Below are 12,590 nucleotides of genomic sequence, written 5' to 3'. Positions count from 1 at the left end.
CAATATACAAAAACCAAGGACTGTCTCCAAATGGTCCTCTTACAGAACTGCTAAAGGATAAACCAAAACAGTATTTATAAAAGGCTTACCATAGTTCATTAAATGAACTTCTTTGCTTCCCACCCAGCTGCTTTCCTTCCTTCCCCATTCTGCCCTTTAAAACATTACTTTTCTTTTCTTTTTTAATGCCTCCAAGCCTTCACATTCATTGTGTGTAAAGAACCTTAGCTGTCCGGAAAACTGCGCTTAAGTAAATCTGATACCCCCATTCAATAGCACCCACCATGAGGTCTCAGGCTTCTCTAGGGGCTAGATCTTATATACTTGGATGTCTACAAAAACTTAAAAATAAATGTATCAAAAAATTTTATCTTAACCTGCTCCTCCCACCTTACCCATATATGGTAATACACTGTTATATACACACACTGAACTACTCTAGAAAGCTCCAAGTCACTGAATCCTTTGTCTCCCTTTCCATCTACAACCAACCCATTACCCATGTTATTTCCATTTATTATTCACTCAAATATATTGAATTCTTCCATCTATCCCTATATTACTGCTGCTGGTTTAGTTTCGACTATCATCCCATCTGGATGATTACTTCAAATCTATTAACTAAGTTCTATCTAGTCCATGTCAACTACTACTGCTAGAGTTATATTTTCAAACAATGTGACCTGCCTAAAAACCTTTAAGGGTTCCATGATGGCAGAGCAAAAACATCCTAACTCCCCTCTTCTGTGGTTTCAAGCATCCTCTCTCATCTACCTTATCCTCCAGTCTTGTGGTTCGTCTAAGTCATGCTTCCACTACATCTAAGTAGTTTCCTCTGCCAAAATCATCAGTCTGTCTCTTCCTTCTGTCTCGAGAATTATTCAAACAAATTCATATATTACCTCCTCTAGGATCTTCTCTTCAACACATGCACTTTTAGCAACTGTCCTCTCAAAGCTTTCCAATCACCCTGTACATGTTTCTATTCAAGCACTTACACTGCAAGGAAAGTATCTGCTCACATGTCTATCTCCCTCACTACTTTTGATAAATAAGGACAGTTGATATTCCCATCATCAATTATTAGAGTGCCAAACAAACTGCCTTTGAAAAGTGTTAATGAATGAGCGGCTGAATTTCAAAGATACAGCTAAGAAACCACTCCTCTATACAACGTAAATTATTCCTACCCTAAGATTTGATTTTCCACATACCTTACTTACAGATACAATAAACTCTGTAACAAAAGTATGTCACCTAAAAGAAATTCTAGTCTTTACCTTCTAACAGCTTATAATAAACCAATTTAGTATTGTTCCTTGAAATCAATTTGCTCTTTAAATTTGCCTCTGAAATGCTGTGCACGAAGTAAATATTCATCAAATTTTATTTTCTCCCTGGCTTTCTTTCAGTTATCAATGGATATATCTTGAGATATTAAGGTTAAACAAGCTTTATACGCTTCAGAAAGATCTGTAACTTACTTTGAAATGCATAAAAAATACAAAATAAGGGCACTCTCTGGTGGCACAGTGGTTAAGACTCCACGCTCCCAATGCAGGGGGCCCTGGTTCGATCCCTGGTCAGGGAACTAGATCCCACATACAAGCCGCAACTAAGTCATTGCATCCCACAACTAAGGAGCCCATGTGCCGCAACTAAGAAGCCGGCAAGCCGCAACGAAGACCCAGCACAACTAAATAAATAAATAATTAAAAAAAAAAATACAAAATAAAAAAGATGGATTGATGAGTGGGTGGAGGCATGGAGATAGGCAGGTAGGTAGATAGACAGATAGGTGATAAAGCAAACACAGCAAAATGTAAATTGTATAATCCAGGTGATGAGTAAATAAATGGGTGTTCACATCAGTTCCTTAAACTTCGAGTGTTTGAAAATTTTCGTAATCAATGTTGAGAAAAAAAAGTTCAAAGACAATTGTGTTTTTAATACGCAGTCAATTTAGTGAATAAACACTTACTACTTCCTATATTTAAGGAATGTAAGGAACAAGAAAATTCATTAACCACTCAAAGAATTTAGAATCTAAAGGTAATAAACACGTGCGAACATAATTCAATCCATGAAAACGGAAATTCTGTTATAAGAAATAAAGCTCAAAAAAAAAAAGAAAGAAAGAAAGTTCAGATAAAGTACTATGGGAGTCTATATGTATTTACTATTTGCATGCAAGTCCCACCCCAAAATTGGTCATATTAATAAAAAGTAATCACCATTTGCTTTAATTGTTCTGTACTTGAAAATACAAATAATTTTATATTAAATATAAGTATTTACTAAATATGCAATTGATTATTATAGTATTATGTTAAAGTGTTCCTTCTGCATAATGCAGACAGATAAAGGCCTATTAGCATAAAGGCTTACTAATATCATAGCTCAACACTAATTATTTACTTTAAGTGGGGATGAGGAGAACATCAAGAGTTATCCTAACTTGAATAATTTAGTCTCTTCTCAAACCTGCTCCCTAAAAAAGTTGCTAGGGTCTTAAAATTACATCAGCAGTCATTATTATAATGCAAAACTGATTATGACAACTGAATTACCTTTAAGCTTCTTGAAATAACTTTTGAAAAAATTTCTCTACTGAAGAAATAAAAAATTCAAAAGGATTTATGTATATATTGGTTCATTTCAGATAAGGCTACTTAATGAACTATAGTGCAATTAATGAAAAGTTTACTTTATATTCCCAACGCACTAGTACCACACCATACATCCAATCTGAAAAGGATAGAGAAAACGTCAACTCATATTCTACCACCATAACAAAATCACAATATGTACTTTATTCCCTTCCAATCTTTCTGTAAGATTCTTTATGTGCTCAATGAGTCAATGACAGGCCATTCACTTGATCCAGCTTTACAGACTATAAACTTTGAGACAACCTATTGGCATAAATAGCATACAGGATAATTAACCACTTGAAAAATACACCATGAAAAGCAAAAAGAAATACTTTTGATATTGTTTTTATCGGACAAAAAAATTAAAAACCTAAACTGAAGTCTGGATAAGTAATAAAATGTAAGAACAATATAGATGTAAACAGCAAATTAAGGTTTTCTAATTCTAATTAAAGAATCTGGGGACTTCCCTGGTGGTCCAGTGGTTAAGAATCTGCCTTCCAATGCAAGGGACGCAGGTTGTATCCCTGGTAGGGGAACTAAGATCCCACATGCCACAGGGCAACTAAGCCCGCGCACTGCTACTAAGCCCGCATGCTGCAACTAGAGAAGCCCACGTACTGCAACGAAGAGCCCATGCTCCTCAACGAAGATCCCGCATGCCGCAACTAAGACCTAACGCAGCCAAATAAACAAATAAATTAATTAAAAAGAAATAATCTGGGGCTTCCCTTGTGGCACAGTGGTTGAGAGTCTGCCTGCCGATGCAGGGGACGCAGGTTCGAGCCCCGGTCTGGGAGGATACCACATGCTGTGGAGCGGCTGGGCCCGTGAGCCATGGCCGCTGAGCCTGCGCGTCCGGAGCCTGTGCTCCGTGACGGGAGAGGCCACAACAGTGAGGCCTGCGTACCACCCAAAAAAAAAAAAAAAAAAAAAAAATCTGTATCACTCAATTCATTTGTAAAAACATTTCAATTTCAGGAATCAAAAACTGCTGCTTCCATGTAACTTTACCTAATTAACTTTATGTTTAAGAAAAAAATATTTTCATGGTGAAATTCCTTTTAGTCATGAGATGTATTGATACTTGACATATAACACTGTATTAATTTTAGGTAAACAACATAATGATTTGATATATATATAAACTGCCAAAATGATTACAATAAGTTTAGTTAACATCCATCACCAAAGATAGATACTAATATTTTTTTTCTTGTGTCAACAGCTTTTACCTACTGTCTTAGCAACTCATCACGTGAAATTTTAACGAGTTCTATCATATCATGGTAAGATGAAAAAATGTAAAAACATTGGAATCAACCACGAATTGTTTGATATAGACACACTACCTTTGACTTAAGCACACAGTTGTTACTTAAAAATAACTTACCCATACTGTGGTGCTCCCGTTTTAATGTCTCCTATAGTGACATGAACATCATCCTCATCATCATCACTGTCGCTATCACTATCGTCTTCAGTCTCTGTCACTTTCTATATCAACATAAACAACCACAAAATACACTCAATAATCCATTTCAACGTCTGATATAAATAACTGAAAAGGTAACCATTTTGCATTTTTTGAGCTAATTCTAGAGAATAAGTTATAGTACTACTACCTACTTCAACTCACGTACAACTTTGATTTTTGCAATGATAAAAAGGGATAAGAATGTGAAGTAAACCTTTTTTTCAACATTGTCTTTTTGTAAATAACACATGTATTTTTTCCTACTATTTATAACTGCTCCTCTTGCACAAAGGATCTAAGGCAATGTACTAAAATACCTAGAAGATATTTTTAAAATATTTGAGGAATTCTTAGCAAAAAGAACATGAAGGTAAGAGGAAAACAACTAATTTTAAGGGTCACAGTGTCACCGTTAAAAGCACCAAAAAGTTAAAAAGCAGCTCACTTATTCTTGACATTCATGTACACATAGAAAAGGTCCTGCATGCAAATGATTGAGGGAATACTTTGTTTCTATGAGTAAAAGTAGGGACATTTATGAAAGCTTTATTTTGGCTCTAAAAGGCTGTTATTTTGGCTCTAAAAAGCTTTATTTTGGCTCTAAAAGAGCTTTATTTTGGCTCTAAAAGGCTTAGTCACATAATAGTAAATTTAAAAAGTAGATCACCAAGGCTAAATACTTTTTTGTATACAAGTTCAAGCTTGCAGAATAAGAATTTCCTTCTTTTTTACAAGATTAAAACGTTAAAATATTCATGGGACCGATGATTTGTTCACCCCCCAAAATATCACTTTTAACAGGCATAAGGTCAGACTGTCATTTATATAAAAAGTAATTTTTGCTAAAAAACTTGACAAATTTGAGTTGAAAAACTCTATGTCTGCTTTGAAAACCAGGCTCACTATGATCTATCGAATTGACCTATGACCACTGGGTTCCTTGGTAGCAACAAACATCAAGCCTTTGCACATGCCCCATTTCATCTGAACTCTCCTCCCACTATTTCTTCTCATGGTTACACTTTTTTGACGGCACCAGATGACACAGGAGATATAAAAGGGGCCCGATTATGCAAAATATTGGCAGTCATGTTAAATTCTGGTTTTCTTCCTAAGTGAACGGGAAGCTATTGATAAAGATTTTAAACAGATAAGTAACCAGATCTCAAAGCCTTATGTTACCGGTTTAGGTACGCCATTTTCAGGAGTTTCATCTTCAATTCCCGATGGAGGGTTAGCACTACAAACAACAAAAATAAGTACACAACTGGTATTACTTTTCTGAAGTACAGACGGAGCATACTAGTATTTTTAATCTATGTCTGATAGTTTCCTGAAATTACTGTCTCCACCAGAGACGAAAAAAGATGGTAAAAACTGCCTGTCCTATTCTGCTATTCCTAATGCCCTACATAAAACGTGTACACTCAACACTGGAAGTAGAATGGAATTGCTTCCACAATTTGTTAACGATGCCAAATTTGCAATTTGACGGTGGGGTATAATTTGAGTTTTTACATTTTTAAAATATGCATCATACTTAATCAATTTTATTTATCCTAAAACTACACTGAACTTCAAGGTACTCTAGGAATTGCCAAGGGCTATGTAACACACAGTTTCCTCTTTTCCCTGGTGCCCAAGGAACTCAGATGTGCAGTATGATGACGTTAACTCAGTACTGAGTTAACACACATGCTTCTTCCTAGTTTTCTGTTTCATCTGTCTTATTGGATATATGTCCTTTGTTGTATAAAAAACAAATTTTAAGATTTAAAAAATGTTTACTTTCATGTAAAGACTGCCTTCCAATTTGACACTAAGGAGCTCCAGACCTAATTTTGATGCATTAAAAAATAATTACTTTTTTAAAGACCGTTAATACTTGAATTTGCCCTGTTACAACAAAATTGACATATAACAATAAACACTTATTCTCAAGAGACTCAAGCATATGGCCATTAACCATGAAATAAAACTTCTAGTACCACGGTGCAAATGGTTCCTTATATTTTTAATAATTATGATTTTGAAAGTGGGAATTAACCATTAACCTCATTTTATAGATGAAGAAATTGAAATACAAGGCAACTGACAATTATTTAGTAGCATTTCTAGGGAAAATGTCCAGATGTTGATATAGTTCAAAGCTGTTTTCACTGGGTTTCTGCTAATCTCTTCTAAACTTCACTTTTTGTCAAGCAGTTTCTATATAAACTAATTTAATCTCTATAGTGGTATTCTGTAACACAATCTCCAAACAAAGCAAAATGAAGGACAAAACCTGAAAACTTATCTGTTAAATTTTCATAGTTCTAATGCTTGACCCTCCCCCCCAAAAAATGCAATTATAATTATTCAGTACATTTCTCAGATGTAAGTTGAGCTTGTTCTTTATGTCACAAAGCAGTATGTTTAGCCACAACTTTGAAATAAAACAAGACAATCAGAGACAGCACAGTGCAATGGTTAAGAACAGTTTTAACAATGGGCCAATCACAAAGAAGCTGGGGAAAACTCTAATAGCAAAGACTCGGCTCAGTTAGGGCAACGAAGTAGGTACTGCACTGGATAGTAGAACACAGTTTGGCAGAGCTCTCTTCCCCAATAGACTTTTGAAAGTATTAATTCTCTATCACCATTAAAACACTAGAAACATGATAAAATTATAAGCTTTATCTAGAAAAATAACATTTTAAGGATAGACCTTTTCCTTTGGATGAAATAAACTTAACAGCTTTCCAAATAAAATGTTAATAAGGAATATGAAGACATTATGACAGTGATAGGGAAGGGAGAAGGGTTCCTCTCCAATCAATTTAATCAAGCTGTGTATTGAGGAATTAAGGAATATTTAATCAGAAAATAAGCTTCAAGAATTATATCTAAGAATATTAACAAAGTAAAATAAAAATTAGTTCACAAAAATGTGTATCTGATTGTTATCATTAATTTCTTGATCAACTGAAAAATCAGGGTATGAAGAAATATTACTTTCATAACTATTAAACTACACAAATCCCAACTCTGTGGTTAACTAAGAGTAGGGTTAGGAACTGGGTTGGATATATCCATTTCAAAACTAAATGACAAGGGCTTCCCTAGTGGTCCACTGGTTAAGACTCCAAGCTTCCACTGCAGGGGGCGGGGGTTCGATCCCAGGGGGATGTTCCGCATGCCACCAAAGGCGGACAAAAACAAAAAACCCTAAATGACAAGATTTCAGATGATACAGCAATGAATAAATGAATAAATAAATAAATAAAAACTTCCAACATAGGGTTTCTTTTTTTGTTTTTTTTTTTTTGCGGTACAAGGGCCTCTCACTGTTGTGGCATCTCCCGCTGCGGAGCACAGGCTCCGGACGCACAGGCTCAGCGGCCATGGCTCACGGGCCAGCCGCTTCATGGCATGTGGGATCTTCCCGGACCGGGGCAAGAACCCGCGTCCCCTGCATCGGCAGGCGGACTCTCAACCACTGCGCCACCAGGGAAGCCCTATAGGGGTATTTTTAAGCAAGGAACAATAATCTCAGCACCCCCTGAGTTGTTTCCACTTCTCACTTCTTCCCTCCATTAACTTTTTAAAAAATAACAGCTTTGAGATACAATTCCTGTACCACACAATCTACTCATTTGAAGTGTACAACTGAAAGGTTAAGTATATTTACAGAATAGTGTATGTATGTATGTATCTAATTCCAGAACATTTTCATCACCCCAAAAAGAAACCTTATATATTTGTAGTCGCTCTCCATTTTCCCCTGTCCTGGTAACTACTACTTTCTGTCTCTTTGGATGTACCTATTGTGTACATCTAATATAATAAGAAACACAATATGTAGTTCTTTGTGACCGGCTTCTTTCATTTAGCATGTTTTCAAGGTTCATCCATGTTGTAACACTATCAGTACTTCATTTCTTTTTACTGCCAAATAGTATTTCACTGTATGGATATACCACTTTTCTAAATCTATCCATTTGACGGACACTTGGGTTATTTCCATTTTTTGGCTATTATGAATAATGTTGCTATATATGGTAGCTCTATGTTTAACCTTTAGAGGAACTATCAGACTGTTTTCCATAATAGTTGCACCATTTTACAATCTTACCATCAGTGTATAAGGGTTCCAATTTCTCCGTATCTTCACAAGCACCTGTTAACTATCTGTTTTTTTGATTACAGCCATCCTAGTGGGTGTGAAGTCGTATTTCCCTCTCTTTTTAAACCCAAATATTCTTTAAAAGTCCTTTTTGTAATCACGCCTCCCCCACTATAAGACACTAAGGCCAGTGATGTCAGCATATCCATGTACTTGTACCCATGAGCTATTCTGAAATTTAGAATACGTTTCTGGCTCCCTGATATGTTCTGTAAATGATACTCCGACCTTTCTAGTAATCTAACAAAGGCAATCAATCTTATAAAAAATTTATTAATTCCACTTCGAATTTTAAATAAATACGAAACATTGAAATTATAACCACAATGCATTACACCATCAAAAATATTAAGTTGTAAAAGTAGTTACCCAAGGAATTCTTTATTTTTAAAAAATTTTTAAGTTAAAACTTTTTTTTCTTAGTAGTCTGATGGTTATACTGTATACTCCATTATTGAGCTCATTTAAGAGTACAAAGTTACTTAATAGTGAAAAATATCCAAACCCTTACTTCAAAAACATTTTGTCCCCTGGGCTATTAGCAAATAAACAGAATTGGTATAAGACTACGTCCTGAAATAGTAATAAACTATAAAGGACTCAGTGTCTTGCTATCTTTGTCAAAATGTAATCAAACCAATGATTATAACAAAATAATTCTGACAATCTGCTGACAGAAGCACTGTACCGCACAATCTGCAAAAGCATCAACAAGAAATTTCACTAACCTGGCATTTTCTTCTTCTGGCCTTTCAACTTCATTTTCATCTACCAAAAAAAATACATAAATAAATAAATAAAATTAACAAACAAACCACTCTTAAAGAAACCAGTATTATGAAAATCTGAAGTGATCATCACAAGCACTAACCTAGGTCCTTTGCCAAATCACTGTGCACATGCACGTCCCATGGGCCTATAAGCACATCCAAAGTTAGATCACCTTATAATGACTTAACAAGATATGTCTTTTATGAAAAATAAAGAAATAAAAAAATCAGACTTTACTTCTATAAAAATAAACTTAAGAAGTATTACAGATTTCTAGACCTTTGTAAAAGAAACCCTATACATTTACATTTCAAACAGTACTACGAATGCTAAATCTTGCCGCCAAAGACAACGTATTTTACAAGTTTATCAAAATCAAAGTTTGTCGAAGTCACATTATCAAGGAGTTGCGTGGTGCCCAAACGTGCACTTTTACTAAACTATCCTAAAGACAATCAAGAATACGCATTTTAGGCAAGGAACAAACATTAACTTTCAAATCTAGTACCGGCAACAGACAAGAAGGGACTGTGACTTCATGGAAGTTAAAAGCCAGATGTCCCTTTCAAGGAGGAAGTAAAAGATGCAGTAAACTTATTTTATGAAAAAGATATACACGAAGTGATACTGAAAACCATAAGCCTAAGGGACATGAGGTACTTCTATGTGGGTTAAAACGCAGTCTCTTAAAAAAGAAAAACTTCACCTTAATACAGGAGACATTCGGGGTTTTCTTTATGGGCCATAATGTATTCCATCTCTTTCTTTCTCTCTCTCTCTCTTTTAATTAATTATTTTTAAAGCACGACTTTCACACAAGGAGGTACCCTTGCAGGTGCATTCCATACAAACTGACCATCAAGAAACAAGACGTTAGTTTTACAGCATCAACTTTATTTAGCTATTATTACAGAATGACTGTTCCTGGGACAGGAAGGGCATCCCACAGTCAAGGGGCAAGAAGAGACACACCAACACAGCTTAGAATCGATATAAGAAAACAAGAGGAAAAGCGCACAGAGGCGAGGCGGCCGAGAAGCCCGGGCGGAGTGGACGGCGAGGCTGGGGGCCCAGCCCCTAGCCCCCTGCCCAGCGGGGTCCCAGCCGCCACCTGGTGGGTGCGTGTTGGGGGCGTGGGCTGGGCGGGAGGAGGCAAGGGGGGCGGGGGACGCGCACGCCGAGCTCGGCCTAAGTCAGGCCGCACGAGGCTCCATGCAAGAGGCCCCAGGCGGCGGCGAGAGGGCCCCAGGACGCCGGCCGTTTGCGGGCCGGGAAGGGACGCCTGAGAGAACCCGGCAGAGAAAGAAGGGACAGGAAGTTCCGTACCGCCATAGAGCCACTCTTCCTCCTCATCCCCTCCGGTCCCGCCGCTCAGCTCCGACACTAGGCGCTCGACCTCGCCGGCCGACATGGCCGCCCCGAGCACAACTTAAAGGCGGCGATCAACAGCCCCCTCCAACCCTTCCCCAGCCTCGCTGCCCGGGGTCTCGAGAGGGGCGCGAACCCGCCGGCGAGCGAACGAAGAAGGCGCGAGACTCAAATCCAGGGTAGGTGGCCCCGGCGGCGGAGGCGGCAAAGAACACGGCTCCGGCGCCGCTCCGCCCGCGCACGCGCAGCAGCACCCAAGCAGCGCGGAGTCTCTAGGTGGCTTCGCTTCCGCGGCGGCGGCCACCTGAGCCTGGTTGCGCCTGCGCACCGTAGTTGGCCCCGCCTCCACGGGATCTCGCTTGCCTTTTAGCGTGGCTTTCTCCCGTGACGTCTTACGTAGGCTACGATTCCCCTCCCCCAACGTTCCTTCTGATAACCTGTATTGCTTTTGCTGGAGAGTGCACCGTCGTTACTTTTTGCGTGTGATGCTTGCTTTCTCGTTTTGTTTTTTTAAAATCTTCCTGAAGGCCTTGTTTCATTCTTTACTTGTATCAGACTTGATCCAGAATCGCCTTATCAGTCCCTGTTTCTCATTAGAGAAGAAATCATAATTCATGCCCACTTTCCTGAAAAATTAATTTTAACAGCAAACAAAAGCCAAACTAAAAAATGAATAATGCATTCTTTTTGTCAAAAAGTCAAAGACCTTCTCATCCACTACCCTCCTTTCCAGAAGTCGCCCTTGTTTTTCTGTTTCATGTGCAGCATTATGAAATTTTATACATATTTGCTACACGTGTATTGTTTTGGTGAAAGAACCTGAGATTAATGAGTCTTAAGGGGTACAATATTGTATGTATAATTGTGTAGATTTGTTTATTTGATTGGTTGGTTTGGTTTTTTTTTCTCAGCAGTGTCTTGCAGGTCCTTTCCATATTTGTGTATGTCAAACTATGTTCATTTTTTAAGTGCTTCATATTTTTTCATTTATTTATTTAACAATTATTGAATATCTGCTGTTTAAGAACTTAGGAAATAAAAGTATGAGTAAAGCACAGCCCCTGCCCTTGAGAGCTCTCAATTTATTGAGAAAGGCAGAAGGGTGGTAAACAATTAACTCACTTACAAGGGAAAGGTGGGTCTTAATAGAAGCACAAAGTGTTTTTACACCACCAATGCCACACCATCTCATGCTATTTAAACAAATCATGTGGTTTTAATCTCCCTAACCTTTGAACATTCCTCTATTGCTATTCTCAGCCTCCCTTATCTGAAGGGGATAGATAATCCCTTGTGTATTTCTAAAGTCTGTTGAGATATAGTCAACTTTTGAAATCTTTCCTGAACCCCATTTCTTTATTTATTCTATAAATACTTATGGAGGGCCTACCAAGTGCCAAGGACTCTTCTAAACTATGTAGATTCAGCAATGAGTAAAACAAAGTCCTTCCTCCCGTGAAGCTTTCATTCTAATGAAAAGGAGACAGACAATAAACATATAAATGTACAGTATGTCAGATAGTGATAAGGATTATAAAGTAGGGTAAGCAGGAAAGGGGGACCCCGAGCAAAGTGATGAAGAGGGATAGGATGCAATTCCATATCAAGTGGTCGGGGAAAGCCACTCTAATGAGGTGGTTCAAAAGTAGAGACCTGAATGGAGAGAAGTAAACCGTTGTGGATTTCTGGGAGAAGCCCTATCAGGTGGAGAGAATAGGAAGTGCAAAAACCCTGAGGCAGAAGCGTACTTGGAGCATTCAAAGAACCCCAAATGTAGCTGGAGTGGAGTGAGGGAGAGAGGATATGTAGATGAGATTAGAGTTCTTCTGGAGTGGGTAGTGCAGAGCTAATCATTCCTTTCTGCACAGTATGCTGGTTCCGTGGCATGTGTCTATCACATCATATAGTAATTATTTGACTACATATCTGCTTTCCTAAGACTTCACCAAATCCTGCCTCAAACAGGGCATCTTCTTATATGTCCTTCTAATTCCTGGTGTGTTGCCTAGCACTTAGGAGATCTTCTTGGCCTCTACTGACAGTAACAAAGTGAAGATTTTACATTCTGCTCGAGAGTGTCATAAGGCATTCACTCACATTCCTGTCTGTTTATGTTTCTATTTATCATTCTATGAGTCTGTAATGATGGTTTCAT

At 37.8% G+C, this 12,590-nt stretch overlaps 1 protein-coding gene across 34 annotated transcripts in view; it reads right to left on the bottom strand.

Annotated features, from left to right (window-relative positions):
• Nucleotides 1-10,721, bottom strand: part of FIP1L1 (factor interacting with PAPOLA and CPSF1) — a 68,634-nt gene extending 57,913 nt beyond the window's left edge. For 9 of the 34 annotated variants that reach the window (XM_030880548.3, XM_030880546.3, XM_030880543.3 and 6 more), the window contains exons 1-5: nt 10,394-10,719; nt 9,168-9,212; nt 9,025-9,064; nt 5,314-5,371; nt 4,048-4,151 (exon numbers count right to left, since the gene is read on the bottom strand). In XM_030880548.3, coding sequence (XP_030736408.1) covers nt 4,048-4,151; nt 5,314-5,371; nt 9,025-9,064; nt 9,168-9,212; nt 10,394-10,478 — 332 coding nt within the window. In that variant the 5' untranslated portion in view covers nt 10,479-10,719. Of the gene's footprint in view, nt 1-4,047; nt 4,152-5,313; nt 5,372-9,024; nt 9,065-9,167; nt 9,213-10,393 lie in introns of all 34 variants that reach the window. The other 25 variants (XM_060299338.2, XM_070045575.1, XM_030880551.3 and 22 more) reach the window with 8 other exon arrangements.
• Nucleotides 10,722-12,590: the final 1,869 nt, after the last annotated feature.

Source organism: Globicephala melas, chromosome 5 (assembly GCF_963455315.2).
Source record: "Globicephala melas chromosome 5, mGloMel1.2, whole genome shotgun sequence".
In the NCBI taxonomy this organism is placed as follows: domain Eukaryota; kingdom Metazoa; phylum Chordata; class Mammalia; order Artiodactyla; family Delphinidae; genus Globicephala; species Globicephala melas.
The sequence above is the reverse complement of the archived record's forward strand: the minus strand, read 5'-3'. Positions and strand labels throughout refer to the sequence as shown.